Source organism: Chiloscyllium punctatum, chromosome 20, assembly GCF_047496795.1.
Source record: "Chiloscyllium punctatum isolate Juve2018m chromosome 20, sChiPun1.3, whole genome shotgun sequence".
NCBI lineage: Eukaryota > Metazoa > Chordata > Chondrichthyes > Orectolobiformes > Hemiscylliidae > Chiloscyllium > Chiloscyllium punctatum.
Genome location: NC_092758.1, coordinates 25,790,021 through 25,805,934, shown reverse-complemented (window position 1 = coordinate 25,805,934; position 15,914 = coordinate 25,790,021). Strand labels below are relative to the sequence as shown.

General features: G+C 40.7%; 1 protein-coding gene across 8 annotated transcripts in view; it reads left to right on the top strand.

Annotated features, from left to right (window-relative positions):
* The window catches only part of sgcd (sarcoglycan, delta (dystrophin-associated glycoprotein)), a 557,633-nt gene that overhangs the window by 375,767 nt on the left and 165,952 nt on the right, over nucleotides 1–15,914 (top strand). For 2 of the 8 annotated variants that reach the window (XM_072590526.1, XM_072590518.1), the window contains exon 1: nucleotides 9,342–9,431. The exons of 5 other annotated variants lie outside the window; for them this stretch is intronic. In XM_072590526.1, the coding sequence (XP_072446627.1) occupies nucleotides 9,357–9,431 (75 nt within the window). In that variant the 5' untranslated portion in view covers nucleotides 9,342–9,356. Of the gene's footprint in view, nucleotides 1–4,821; nucleotides 4,905–9,341; nucleotides 9,432–15,914 lie in introns of those variants that run through there. One more of the 8 variants, XM_072590524.1, reaches the window with a different exon arrangement.

The following is a 15,914-nucleotide window of genomic DNA, read 5'->3' as shown; positions in this document are numbered from 1 at the left end:
CTCAAACCCCGGCAACATCCTTGTAAATGTTTTGTGCACCCTTTCAAGTTTCCTATAAAAGGGAGACCAGAATTGCACACAGTTTTCCAAAAGTGGCCTAACCAATGTCCTGTACAGCCACAACCTGACCTCCCAACCCCTATACTCAATGCACTGACCAATAAAAGAAAGAATACCAAATACCTTCTTCACTATCCTATCTACCCGAGACTCCACTTTCAAGGGACTATGAATCTGCATTCCAAGGTCTCTTTGTTCAGCAACTCTCCCCAGGACTTTACCATTAAATGTATAAGTTATGTCCTGGTTTGCCTTTCCAAAATGCAGCACCTCACATTTATTTAAAGTAAACTCCATCTGCCACTCCTCGGTCCATTGGCCTATCTGATCAAAATCCCATTATACTCTGAGGTAACCTTCTTTGCTGTCCACTGCACCTCCAGTTTTGGTGTCATCTGCATACTTACTATACCTCCTATGTTCACATCCAAATCATTCATATAAATGACAAAGAGCGGTGGACCTAGCATCGATCCTTGTGGCACATTACTGGTCACAGGCCTCCAGTCTGAAAAGCAACCTTCCACCACCACCTTCTACCTATGGTCTGACATTGAACAATAGGATGATGTTGAGCTCCAGTAAGAAAAGGTAGTAGTCCCTTAGAACTGAGATGAGGTAAAGGATGATTACAATGTATTGTGTGTTTCTAAAACAGCAATAGTTTTAAAAGTGTGCACTTTTATTTACAATGAAGTATCAGCCATACAACTTATGTGCCCTGAGACGTGTTTGTGTTGTGTTACCCTTCCATTGCTTGCACAGTAGATAGCAACCTCTGGCTGGCAGTGCTCGACAGTAGGTACATGCCTGTGCTTTAGAGCTGGCACCAATGTAAGGAATCCCAGGAGTGCTATTAGTAGTCAGTACTTCTGTCTGTGTTGAAATGCGTAGGATATGAATGAGTTACCAAAGAGACATGGGTAATGAAGCGACTTCAGGAAAATAGTGTGAGAAATCTCATTAGGGCCTCATGGAGAGAAATCCTCCATGAAATTTAACAAAATTAACACTCAGCTGTTTTCTGGTAAAATTCAACCCGTTGTTACATTTGTACCTATTTGATTTATTAGCATTGCAAGCTGAATATTGAGTTTTCTTTTTCTTTGATTGACCCAGTGTCTATTTTTCTCTTTTTCACCCCATGATCCAACAATAAGATCTCTTGGAGGTAAACAACAGATTAATGCAAATAGAATTGAGGGAAAAGGAGGTAAGGCTCAATAACAAGATGAACTTGGAGATGGAAGGGAGGGAAGTTAAGAGATTAAGAGAAATTAATAGAATGACACAACATTAAAGCTAGTACATGGTGGAATCTTAGAGAACCTTTGGCCTGGTGGAAGTGAAAGACGCAGCAAAGGTTGATTGATCTCGATTGCATACCTCACAGTGAGGCAAGGATGGGAAAGAAGGCAAGGCCACAAGGATTGTGATAGAGGAAAAAAAACAGTGGCAATCTTTGCATTATCTTTATATCTTTTGATCTGGAATTAAGAGAAGTTTCAGCATACAAAAGCAGGTGCTCAGTATTGCCTTTTGTGGTCCAGCTTGGTAGTGAATGTTCAACCAATTGTTCACCGCATCCATTTAAAGTCTGCACCCCTGGATGATGAGGAACTTATTGGGAGAATGGCCTGGGTGAAGGAGACAGAGTAATGGTTTTGATGTGACCAAATCAGTATATCCAGAAATGTTGGGATGAACAGACGGTAAAAGGTTAGGAATTTAATTTGAGCTGTTGTAAGTGAATTGAGGTATCTTTATGTTTTGGAAGCTGTTACAAAAGAAAATGGGGTTAGGACAAGAAACGGAAATGTGGATGGAAGTGATAAGAGGAAGGTCCATCATTTATTGATATAAGGGGAATAGTGAGACCATTGCTGTTGATAAAAGCCTAACCACCAATTTTAATGCTAAGCCAGTGTTGCACAGGCATTAAAATCTGCTCCAGAAATATACACCTGGTTATTTTAATTTCTGTGTCTCATTTACATGCAATTGGCTCTATTTCTGTTCCATGTGGGAGGATCAGCAAAGGAGATTAGAATAATCTCAAGAAGGAGACAACTTGAATATGGTTTTCAGAAATGGTTGGGCTGTTAGTGGAATGTGAATGGGTTACGTTAAAATGGGGACACTGGCTGAGGAAAGGGAACTACTTGCAATGTCAGCTCCATGCAGCTAGGTAGGCAAGTGGCCTGATTATTTAATTGTAAAATGAGGGCATCGGTGGAAAGACCAACATTCACTGCCAATTCATAACTCTCCTTGAGAACATAGTGCTGACCAGCTTTCTTCAATCATTACAGCCCATGTATAATATAGGTACATTAGGGAGGCAGTTCAAACATTTTGAAATCGCCAGTTCCAAATAAGTGTGGTATTTGATGAAACTTGCAATTTGTGTTGTTGCCATGCATCTGCTCTTTTTATTCTTTGAGATGATAGAGTCATGGATTTGAAAGATACTATCTAAACAATGTTGGTTAATTGAGGTAATGCATCTTGTAAATAACTCACAAGGCTGCTACTTTGCTTCATCCTTGGGCTTAAATATTTACTTCCTCCAACCCTTAGTACAATAATTAAGTAGGCTGTATTGTCTTGAATGGTGTTGATGTTCTTGAGTGTTCTTGGAGGTGCAGTCAAGCAGGCAAGTGGGAGTATTTGGACTTCTGTTTTGAATATAGCGAAAAATATTCAGGGAGTCTTGAGGTATATTCTCACTGTAGAATTCCTAGCATCTGGCCTGCGCTTGTCGTCACAATATTTATATGCCTGGTCCAGCTTATTTTCTGGTCAGTGGTAATCCCCAGTTTGTTGATGGTGGGAGATTCAATGATGGTACAACCATTAAATATCAAGAGGAGATGGCTACTTTCTCTCTTGTTTGAGAGGTGATTGTCTGACACTTTTGTGAAATGAATATCACTTGCCACTTAACCAACTCAAGCACTGATATGGTCCATATCACCAAGAAACAGGCCACTACAGTGTCTGAAAATTGTGAAGAACACTGAACACTATGCAATCTTCAGTGAACATTCTCATTTCTGACCTTAAGTTAGAGGCAAGATCATTGCTGAAGCAGCTGAAGATTCCTGGTCTTGGACATTATCCTGAGGAACCCCTGCAGAGATGTCCTCGGGATGAGACAGTTGATCTCCAAAGACCACAATCCTCTTCCTTTCTGCCAGTTATAACTCCAATAAATAATGAGTTGGGTGCCAGATTACTGTTGACTTTTGTTTAACTGGGACACCTTGATAGGACACTCTGTGAAATGCTGCCTTAATATCAGGGATAGTTACTCTCACTTCAGTTTAGTGGGAATGAAATGAAGCAAGCAAGCATCTGATCTTAGGAGCAGATGATCTGGGGAAGAGCATCATGGAAGCTAAGGGGGAAACCAGAGAAGGATGTCAATTCAGACCTAGCATAAGGAGAAGTCTGCTGGAAATTTGATTGATGGTTTGGATAAGGGGAAAGAAACTGCTGTAACAGCTGGAGATCTCAGTTCTGATGTGTTGGCAGAACTCTGTGTCAGGAGATTGATGGGTCAAATTCAATTTTCCAAGACCTTAGTTCACAATATGAGTTGATATTTCAGTACAGTACTGAAAGTGAGAGTTGATAAATGGAGGCCCCCATCTTGCCTTCTCATTTGGTATGAAAGATCCATTAGCAATATTTGAAGAAAAGCAGGGGTGTTCATCCCAGTATTCAGGACAATATTTACCCCTCAGCCCAATGCTGCTAAAACAAATTGTCTGGTTATCTCAATTCAGTTAATGAGACCTTATACGGCCAAATTGGTTGTCCTGCTTGTTACTTCACAACTATATTTCACAGGTAGTTAAGCACATGGGACATTTTGATGTTTTGAAAGACACCATATAAATGCAAATTTTGGAACAAGATTCAAGCGTATGAAAAGTATTGTTTTGTAACTTTATTCGGAATGAAAAATTATAAGACCACTGGATATTCAGGGATTTTGTTAGCAATGATAATCTAATAGTTTTTATGAAGGGCAGCCAATGTACAATTCTAGTTTGATGCCTAGACAGTAATTTAAAAATCAATGCCTGTATATCAGTGTCCATAGATATGACAAGAGAGATATTGCTATATAGGCAAACCAGTCCTAAAATGTTAACTGTCCTTGAGCTGTCCAGAATACTCCAACTTGTAAAATCCATAATTAAAGAGTATTTAAACTTCAGATGAACTGAGGCTAATACTTTTTAATTTAAAAAAGGAAAAGATAACCTCTACCCTTTCAGGATTTCCCACAGTATTTTACAAAGAGCATTTATTTCCTTTCTGAAGTGTAGTCAGTATTATTGTGTAGACAAATGTATACAGGACTGACAAATGATGAATATTTCCATTTTTAACAATTTCTGCAGTAAAATTGGCACTGACGGTGCAGTTTAACAAAGAGACTTGGAGTGCAGATTCATAGTGCCTTGAAAGTGGAGTCACAGGTGGATAGGATAATGTAGAAGGTTTTTGGTATGCTTGTCTTTATTAGTCAGTGCATTGAGAAAAGGAATTGGGAAGTCATGTTGCAGCTGTACAGGACATCGGTTAGGCTATTTTTGAAATACTGCATGCAATTCTGTTCTCCCTGCTATTGGAATGCGAAACTTGAGAAGGTGCAGAAAAGAATTACAAGGATGTTGCTCGGATTGTAGGGTTTGAGCTATAGGGAGAGGTTGAATAGGCTGGGTCTATTTTCCCTGGAGCATCGGAGGCTGAGGGATGACTTTATGGAGGTTTATAAAATCCTGAGGGGCATGAATAGGACAAATGGCCAAGGTCTTTTCCTTGAGTAGGTGAGTTCTAAACTAGAGGTCTTAGTTTTAAGGTGAGGGGGAAAGCTTTAAAGTGATCTAAGGTGCAACATTTTCATGCAGAGGGTGTATGGAATGAGCTGCCACAGGAAGTGGTGGAGGCTGGTACAATTACAAAATTTAAAAGGCATCTGGATGGGAATATGAATGGGAAGAGTTTAGAGGAAAATGGGACAAATGTTGGCACATGGAACTAGATTAATCCAGGTTATCTGGTTGTCTCGGATGAGTTGGACCAAAAGGTCTATTTCCCTGCTGTACAGCTCTGTGGCTCTATGATTTTGGTACTGGAACGTCTTAGTAGTCTGACTCATGAAGGTCTCTTCAGCAAACTATAAAGGGAGTGAGGAGTGAAACAACCAATTAGCAGATTCATTTGTCAGAAATACTGCTGAAGTTTTAGAGTCTTGTTTGCAACAATGTGACCTCTAGAAATATTCTACTTCATGTGTATTCCACTCAATATTATTGGATCAGAAAAACCACTATGCGACTCAGAGTTTCTTTCAACATGTTGCAGCCTAAACTATTTTTATCCCACAGATCTGAATTCCAACATGCTTCCTCACTGAGTTAAAATTCCTCATGCCAACTTAAACATGATTCCAGGCTATCTACCTGTAGCAATGTTCTAGCTAGTAAGGTATGGATTGGGCAGTGTCAACACCTAGAAATTAAATGAATGCATCAAAAGCTCAAATTTTCTTTCAAGCATATTATAGTTATTATTTTAACCATGAAGGAAATGCAAGATTAATAATGTTGGCATTGTTTTGAAGAGGATATATCACAAAATGAGTTTTGGAACAGCTAAATGGTTAGGCTCATTCTTGTTTAATGTTACTTTGCAATGGTTAAATTTGGCACCCTGGTGGTTTACTAGTTTTTGTGGAAGTGGCAGCCTTATGTCTGGGAGAGACAGCTATGAAGAAGAGCTGACTGATTAAATGATAATAAAAATGAAACAACAAAAAAGAAATGGGGTTTGGGTTGGGGGGATGAGAGGGGAGGGTTGGGTAAAAAAGGTGGAACTAGTTCAATTGCAATAAAGTTAAAAGTATTGTGTAATTTGACATGAATTAATCTGTAGATTGCTTCCAGTTGAGGTGCATATTGTTTCAAAAATTGAAAGTCAATTGACTGAAAAAAAACACCATTGAACACTTTGAAATTCAATGGAATGATAATTATTTAATCCACTAATAAATGTAATTTTGTTGCTTTTAATGTTATTTCTTTCTTTCATCTGTTTTAAGAATTTGATTTTGATGCCAAGTTAGTGTGTAAGGAGGAGGAACAGTGTCCTTGCAACACAATGCTCTAGAGATTCCACTGCCCAGTTGTTTTAGTAATATACATCAGAGTTGCCCATCATGATGTAACCACCACAAGCTAACCAAGCTCCTCAAACTAACACTTATGCATTTTCCTGACACTCTGCCCCCTTCACCCAACCACCTGGTACCTAACTCCCACCCACCTTCACTCATCTAACACTTTATCCATCTACCACCAACTTGTCATCCTAACCTCACACTTGCATAGTTACCCTTTAAAAGTAGCTGTCAAAGTAACTGCTGAACAGTTAAACATGGAAAATCATGCACTTCCTGCTGAAAGAGGGGACATGATTGCTGCTGATGTCTACAATGGTTCCTGGCCGTTTTACAACAGGAATTTCTACATTCAAAGTCACCTAACTGTAAATGAATCTTTTCTGTCCAAACAGCGATGGAAGACTCCTTTTCAAATTTCTGGGGCGTCATCACTAGGCTAAATTAAATCTGCCTCTGAACACTCTGATCTCAACTTCACTTTTCAATTAGTGGGTCAAAAATTCCACACTTCACAAAGTCTGCTTCACAAAGATAGGCAAAGCCAACAATACTCTTGATGAACAGGAAATGTGTGTATGACCATGAAAAATTTCAGTGACCTATTCCAAAGCTTTACAATTGTGCAGTCTTTTATTTAGCTTGGCAATCTCTGATAGCATTTGAATGCTGTTATTAGTAAAATTCCCCACTGTGAAAGACAATTCTTCCACTGCTCGAATTTTAATCTATATAACTTCACCTGTGAAGTTCAGCTTTGTAATATTTTTCCTTTGCTCTCATTGGCATTCACATTCTAATCACTCCTTGCTCCAGTGGAGGTGACTATTTTGAGATAATCCAATTGACGTTTTCCCCTTCCTACCACCATTTTTTAAACCAACTTCATCTTCTTGTTCAGAAATCCATTACTTAAACAATAAGCCTGATGTGAATGCAAAACGTCCAGCTAGGTGAAATCTGTACTGAAGTTTGTCATTGTGGAAAGCATTGTTATTTATATAAAAGAAATTCAGGCATGCTTTAGAGGAAGAGAAACTATAGAAAAGATAATTTGGACTTTGCAAGTTGAGTTAATTATTTCCTTATCTTACTTTGCTGAGTTGCTGCTACATAGAAATGTTTGAGTGAACGTTTACATGCACCATTTCTTAAAAATTCCCTTCAGCCTGGTAAGGATTTCCAATTAACCTTTACTTTGTGCTGGAGATGTAAAGGGCTTGACACTGTAGTCTATACCACAAAACAAAATGAATGATTTACGATGCCATGGGCTGAATATTGAATCTTCAGTTATCAGCTTGATCTTCGCAAGTAAGACAGCAACTTCATCAAAAGTTTTTGGTTATCTTTCTTTCTTTACAATCACATAAATCATGTATCATCTTGGTTAAACACCCCAGATATGTTATGTACGTGATCACTGTTATGGCAATGGTGTGTGAATTTTTTTTAATGCTCTGAACAGAGAAAGTTTACTAGGAATTGGATTTAACCCTTCCCTGCCAGTAGTTTTGAAGGTTGGAAGGTCATGTTAAGTCCAAAAGCTGCCATACACTTCCCACTTCTGCCCCGCTGTGGTAGGGACAGTGATGAGCAGCCTGCCCATGCATAGGCCAGTTGAGATCTCTTCTTGGTCATTCATTAACTGATGGCAAGAAGGGTCACACCTTATCCACATTCATTTCCTACTTAAAAGCTTTTCCAGCATGGGGTGGTGATGGCCTGTTAAATGGACATCCCAGGTTCATTGAAGGCCTCCCCCAACCCCATGATGTGACCCAACCATGGGCCCCTCCACACATCTGGTTTTTCAATTCTAGCATCCTCCAGCAACTGTCCACTTGCCCCTCTCCCCTTGCTGAGAGCTGCTAGCTTGGCCCTAGAAATACCCTAGATTTAGTTATCATCCAATTGAAATGCCTTTCTCATATGCCATGCTGCAGACCTGGCAGTGGCCACCTCTTCAAATGGCACTAGTGATACAAAAAGAAATCTGCTGGCCTGATAAGCTAGTTGTGAATGTTTGGGAATTAAATTATGTGTTTAATTCAGCCTCACTTATTTTCTGACATGATGATTCACTGCCATCACTACCATTCTTCCTAAGACTGGCCTTTTAATGCTTCTATATGAGTGTCCTCCCTTTACCCCAACAGTTCATGGGCTGAAGTTTCAATTGAGAGAGCTGGCAGAGATCACAGAGATAGCTGTACATTGGAAATCCCATTCCTGGGAAGTATGACTGAATACCAATTCCTCTAGATGACACAGTTTCCAAAAGGGAGAGATGGTGGAGTGTGAGTAAGGGGTTACCGAAGGGTTTTGGTTTGCATGGTGGCTCAGTGGTTAGCACTGTTGCCTCACAGCACCAGGGACCCAGGTTCGATTTCAACCTCTGGCAACTGTCTGTGTGGAGTTTGCACATTCTCCACGTGTCTGCACGGGTTTCGTCTGGGTGATCTGGTTTGCTCCCACAATCTAAAGATGTGCAGGTTAGGTGAATTGGCCATGCTAAATTGTCCATAGTGTTTAGGGATATGTTAGCTGAGTGCATTAGTTAGGGGAAATGTAGAGTAATAGGTACAGGGGAATGGGTCTGGGTGGGATACTCTTCAGAGGGTCCATGTGGACTTGTTGGGCCAAATGGCCTGTTCCCACACTGTAGGGATTCGAATTCTACTTACCACAGACCTCCAATTAAATAATTGTTGTATTAATTGATGAACTCAATGAAGCAATTTTAATTTTTCATTTGGGATACATGGGGAAAATGGGACATGCCAGGGTGCAGATGGCATGCACACAGCAAGGAGCCAGAGAGAGCTAATCAATGCACTGCTCATCAGACTTGAGAAGTGGAGAATAACATTCTACCAGTGGCACAAAGCTGCTACCACAGGAGCTGAGAGGTTTGTATTTGTAAACAATGATAAGACTCCTGAAAGGGATGTGAAACTGCTGGCATCACTTTTGCAGAGTCCGGGCAGATAAAGCCTTGGTAAATAAACATGTGCTAGCTGAGGGAACTAAGAAAGCTATGCTCATATTACAGACAAGAAAGGAAGAGATTGATCAGGAATAACCCTCTGGTCGGGAAATGACCCGAGGAGAACTACAAAGGGCTACAAAGGAAAGATTTCACTCGCCAAGATACTGGTTGCCCCAATTAAGAGTAAGTTATCTGTAAATAACAGATCCTCAGTGCCAAAGAAGGCTGCACCTATCCAAATAGTTGTTCTCATACTTTTGAACACCAGTCGACAAGTATTTGAGGTGTCACAGGCACCATGACAATCCTTTAAATGCAGATGGTATTAGTAATAGCATTAGCAAATTTGCTGATGATACTAAGCTGGGTGGCAGGGTGAAATGTGATGAGGATGTTAGGAGATTACAGGGTGACCTGGACAAGTTAGGTGAGTGGTCAGATGCATGGCACATGCAGTTTAATGTAGATAAATATATGGTTATCCACTTTGGTGGCAAGAACAGGAAGGCAGATTACTACCTAAATGGAATCAATTTAGGTAAAGGGGCAGTACAGAGAGATCTGGGTGTTCTTATACACCAGTCAATGAAGGTAAACATGCAGGTACAGCAGGTAGTGAAGAAGGCTAATAGCATGCTGGCCTTCATAACAAGAGGGATTGAGTATAGAAGCAAAGAGGTTCTTCTGCAGCTGTACAGGGCCCTGGTGAGACCACACCTAGAGTACTGTGTGCAGTTCTGGTCTCCAAATTTGAGGAAAGACATTCTGGCTATTGAGGGAGTGCAGCGGAGGTGCACGAGGTGAATTCCTGGAATGGCGGGATTACCTTACACTGAAAGACTGGAGCGACTGGGCTTGTATACCCTTGAGTTTAAAAGACTGAGAGGGGATCTGATTGAGACATGTAAGATTAGTAAAGGATTGGACACTCTGGCAGCAGGAAACATGTTTCCGCTGATGGTGAGTGCCGAACAAGAGAACTCAGCTTAAAAATACGGTTAGACCATTTAGGACAGAGATGAGGAGAAACTTCTTTACCCAGAGAGTGGTGGCTGTGTGGAATGCTCTGCCCCAGTGGGGAGTGGAGGCCCAGTCTCTGGATTCATTTAAGAAAGAGTGGGATAGAGCTCTCAAGGATTGTGGAATCAAGGGTTATGGAGATAAGGCAGGAGCAGGATACTGATTAAGGATGATTAGCCATGATCATATTGAATGGTGGTGCAGGCTCAAAGGGCAGAATGGCCTACTCCTACACCTATTGTCTATTGTCTCCAATGTCACCATCACCCTGAAATTTTATGTTTATGAGTCATTCAAAGGATCAAGTGTGGAGCTACGTAGCATCTTGCTCTTCAGCCTCACTACGTAGGTCCAGGACACTGGATTCTGTAGCAATTTAGTCCATTTGAGGTGATGGGCAAGCAAAGGGTCAGAAGGGATAGGAGTTTGCCACCATCTATGGATGAACTCAGATGAAATGGGATCATCAACCCCATCTCCGTAGTTGTCAAATTACTGGCAGCAGCTAGTCATGGCTTTCAAAAGAAAAACCATCTATTCAGAGTGTCACCTTGTCTGTGATCTCAAGAAGCATACATTTAAGTCTATACCCATTTCCCACACAGATGTTGAGATTCCTTTCTCCGTCAAAAGATCACAACTGATGCACATGTTCCAGCCAATATCCAATCTCATTGAGTGATGACAGGAGTATAAGGATTATCCTCCGATGATGGATAGCTGGCATGCAGATATTATTAAAGAGAAGTGCTGGAGCCAGAACACGTAGAAGTATTAGAGTCAAAGAGTCATACAGCATGGAAACACGATCTTCGGCCCAGCTTGTCCATGCGACCCAGGTTTCCTAAACGGAACTAGCCCCATTTGTCTGCATTTGGCCCATATCCCTCTAAACCTTTCCTATTCATGTACCTGTCCAAATGTCTTTTGAGTGTTGCAATTGTGCCCACCTCTACCATTTCCTCTGGCAGTTTGTTCCATATATGCATACCCTCTATGTGAAAAGGTTGCCCCTCAGGTCCCTTTTAAATCTTTCCCCTTTCACCTTAAACCTACACCCTCCAATTTTGGACTCCCCTCCTCTGGAGAAAAGACCATGGCTATTCACCTTATCTCTGTTCCTCATGATTTTGTAAACCCATATAAAGTACCCTCTCCAGGGAAAAAACTCCAGCTTATCCAGCCTCTCTTTATAGCTCAAGCCTTCCAGTCTCAGTAACGTCTTTGTAAAGTTTTTTGCACTCTTTACAATTTAATAATATTCTTTCTATTGCAGGGCAATCAGAATTGTACACAGTACTCCAAATGTGGCCTTACCAATGTATTTTTCAGTCGTAACATGTCATGCCAACACCTGTACTTAATGCTCTGACTGATGAAGGCAAGCATGCCAAATGCCTTCTTCACCACCCTTTTTAACTGTGATGCCACTTTCAAGGAACCATGTACCTGCACCCCAAGGTCCCTTTGTTCAATAACACTCACCAGGGCTCGACCATTAGTTGGGTAAGCCCAGTCCTGGTTTGTCTGACCAAAATGTAACACCTCAATTAATCTGAATTAAGTATCACTTGCCATTCCTCAGCCCACTGGCCCAGTTCATCAAGATCCAATTGTACTCTTGGATAACCTTCTTCAATGTCCATTGTGCTACTATATTTTGGTGTTATCTGCAAACTTACTAACATATTGAACAGATCCTTGGGATCTTGTAGATGTGGTTTCAATGTATTGATCTGTTGAGTGGCAATCTCTGGTTAAAGCCCAACAAGAGTGTTTGATATTTTGGCTCACAGCTATGCAGCACATCACATGACTGCACTGGGAAAACTGGAGCTGGAAGGAGAGAAGGGCCTGAAAATCATATTTCCCTGCAGTTGATTAAATGGTTAAATGATATTTGTAGAATCTTTCCGAGAGTCATAAATTAGTTACTGAAACCACTCATTCTTGTGTTTCGTCATTAAAATGTCCCTTAGGTTGGATTTTTCTTTTGCTTATAAATCAGATAAATGGCTGTAACTTATTGTGGAAAATAGGTTTGGTAATATCCATACTTTTGAGCCAGGAGACCCAGGTTCGAGGTCCATCTGTTCCAGAGGTGTGTGATAATAGCTCTGAGCAGGTTGATATAAAAAATATCTGCTAGTGTCCCTCGGGGCTCTTTGAGTTGCTGTGCTAGAGTCCCTATCCGTGAGCTAGGAGGCCCACATTCAAGTCCCACCTACTTCAGGAGGTATGTGTTGTAACAAGTCTGATTAGAAAATTCTTTCAAAAAAGTCAATAGCTTCTGCAAAGACCTCAAAAAATAAGATTGGCAGAAGACCTTCAAAGATTTCAACAAGCTTTAACAGAGCATACTGATTTCTATTCGTAATATAGAAAGCCAATTTCATTCTGATCTATATGAGGTAAGAGTAGAAGAGAGAGAAAGTAAGCAAACAAGTGAATAGTCTAAATGACCTAAGTCAATAAAATTACAGTATGATCCAGTTTTATGTTCAAATGTTATCCAATTAAACTGCCTCCTAAAAATCCAGGAGTTGCAAGTTGCCTGTTGTGATTGTTATAAGAGTATTGGTGTTATAGTATACCTGCTGTGCTTATGATTAAAGTGTTGGTGCAGTAGATTGCCTGATGTGATGGCTATGAATGTATTGGTCCTGCAGACTCCCTAATATAGCTGCAAAGTTATTATTCCTCTAAATCAGCAATTGTAATAAATTTAAACATTAGAAAATCTCTCATGTCCAAACTAAGCTGAATAACTCAGTAAAAGGATTTTTTTTATGCCCAGTAGGTTTTTGCTTAACTGAAGATCTTGATTTATTGACATTGGAGTAAGGGGTTAAATGTAATTTTCTCAAAGAATATCTACAGAGCATGACTGTAATTAGTTGTGTCATAGGGTTTTTAAATCACATGGAATTGGAGCCAGCGTCCATACAGTTCCAGAGAGATACCCTCTCTTACCATCCCCTGTTGTTATGTTCAAAAACATATTGATATTCAAATAAAACAAAGAACTGTGGGTGCTGGATATCTGAAACAAGCAAATGCAGAAATTGCTGGAAAAACACAGGGGGGTCTGTAAAGACAAAACAGAGTTAACATTTCAGAGCAGAAGGCTCACAGGACTCAAAATATTAACTCTCCACGGAATCTGCCAGACCTGCTGAGTTTCTCCAGCAAGTTCTGTTTGTGCCAGTTGATTTATTCCCCTGAGTGTAGATCTATGTCAAACAGACCAGTGGTGCTGCGAGAAAGAGGGAAACTCAGTGGTAGCATGGTACTACAGTGAAAAACAAGGCTAGCCCAGCCAACTGATCACAAAGGTATGGAAATTTCTGAAGAGCACCGAATAACACATTAGTCCGAAGCAGAAGAATTCAAGACCCACCTAGGAACTGGACTGCAGTGAAGGATAGCTCAAATAAAGCTGACCAAGTGTGAGAAAAACCCAGAGCACAGAACATGGTAACCTACTGTTTTGCTTGTAATGATGTCAGCCAGGTTGTCCTCATAGATTATGGGTTCCCTGATTGGACTAGTTTAACAGTCCCACTCAGGGAGCCCTGGCTGACAGATAAGAACAGGCATGTCCTTTTCAGTCTCAGAGCTGGCTCTGAGGGAGCTGGATCAGTGTCAAGGACTCTTCATATGTAAGTAAAGGGAGATTTGGTGGTGAGATACTAGCTGTTGTGGAGTTATTTCAGCTACCAAAAATAAAACTTAGCCATAGTTTAAATGCTTGCAAGCACTGAGAAAAGTGTTGCCGAAATGGCCAAATGTTGTTGAATCAGTTCATCTCTCCCTCATTATGCAAGTTCACAAGAAATACCAATGATAAAGGTAAAGAAAATATCTTTCCTTTTTGAATGGAGAGTGCCAATTGATTGGAAAGTGCACTCTGAATGGAGGGGTTATCATGGAGAATATACCAGTCAACAATGATTGACAATTAACCCCCAAGCATTATTTAAATTTTAAACCAGGTATGCTGACTCTCGTTGTTCAAGAAATTGCCCTGAGAAATGAACAAGAGGATATGTCACCTATATTGTTGAGTTGAAACAGTGTGCATATATACACTTCATCTCTGCAAAGAACAGGGCCATTCATGTTGTTATATTTGCTTCTAGTTTGCACAAGTGCACCACAGTGTCAGCTCAACTGACAATCCTAAATTGGTTGTCAGCATTACTACTTACACAATCGGATTATGTAGCAAATGCTTACAAGTTGCTGAGTCACATCTCATGTCAGACATTGTGTTGTGCATTTTGTAAGCTCAGGCTTGTTGGCTTTGGTCAGGATTTCAAATGTCTTGCTTGATTTTCAAACCCAATGAGAATGTCTGGAGCACTGCAATGTCTTAAGACCAAGCCAGAAATAGATCAGTAAATTTTACAAAGGGACTGGAATATTCATCCTTAATGTCTGTTTCAACACAATGCATGCCATTTTTAATGGTTGGTCCATTGGATGTGTTGGTCAACATGACTGGGCAGCCACACTTGAAAGACCGTAAGGACATAAGTCATATGAACAAAAGTAGGCCTTCAGCCCATTGAATCTGTCCCAATGTTCAATGAGATCATGGCTGATCTGATAATCCTCAAACCCACTTTCCTGCCTTTTCACTTGACTCATTTCCAGATTAGAAATCTGTCTGTCCATGTCGGCCTTGCGTATTCTTAATGACCTAAACTCTGCAGCTCCCTGAGGTGAAGAATTCCACAGATTCAATACCTTCTGAGAAAAGAAATTCCTCCTCATCTGTCCAAACCTGGGGAACCTTACTCTGAGATTATAATCTGTGGTTCTAGACTTTCCAACAAGGAGAAACAGTGTCTCCACATCGCCCTGACAATCGCCATAAGAACCTTAAATGTTTCAATAAGGTCACCTCTCATTCTTCTAAACTCTAATGAGTACAGGCAGTCCCTCTGTACCCATAGAACCAAAGGAACCCCACTGTGCGGAAGGAAGCCATTTGGCCCATCAAGTTTGCATCAACCCTCTGAAGAGCATTCCACCCACACCACTCCCTACCCTATCCCTGTAACCTTACATTTCCTGTGGCCAATTCACCTAATTTGCACATCTTTGGACTGTGGGAAGAAACCAGAGCACTTGGAGGAAGCCCGTGCAGAAACAGGGAGAATGCGCAAACTCCACACAGACAGCCGCCCGAGGCTGGAGTCGAACCCAGCTCTCTGATGCTGTGAAACAACAGTGAGCTGCCCATAACTTAGTGAATCTTCTCTTGTTGTACAGTGTTTCTGATCATATGAGGGTTATTCAGCCTGGCTATTTACAACTGAGCTCACCTATTTAGTGCTAAAGGTCTGGCCTTAACTTTATTAACTACACTGAAATGTAGAGACTAAGAGCATGAGTGGACCATTCACTGGACATTCATTATGATCATAGCTGATAATTTAACTCAGTATCTGGTTGCTGCTGCTCCCCCATATCTTTTGATCCCTTTAGTCCCAAGTTTCTTCATGAAACCATACAATGTTTTTGCCTCAGCTGCTCTCTGTGGCGTGAATTCCAGAGGCTCAACATTCTCTTGGTAAAGAAATGTCTCTTCATCTCACTTCTAAATTATCCTGTATCCTTACATTGTCACCCTGGTTC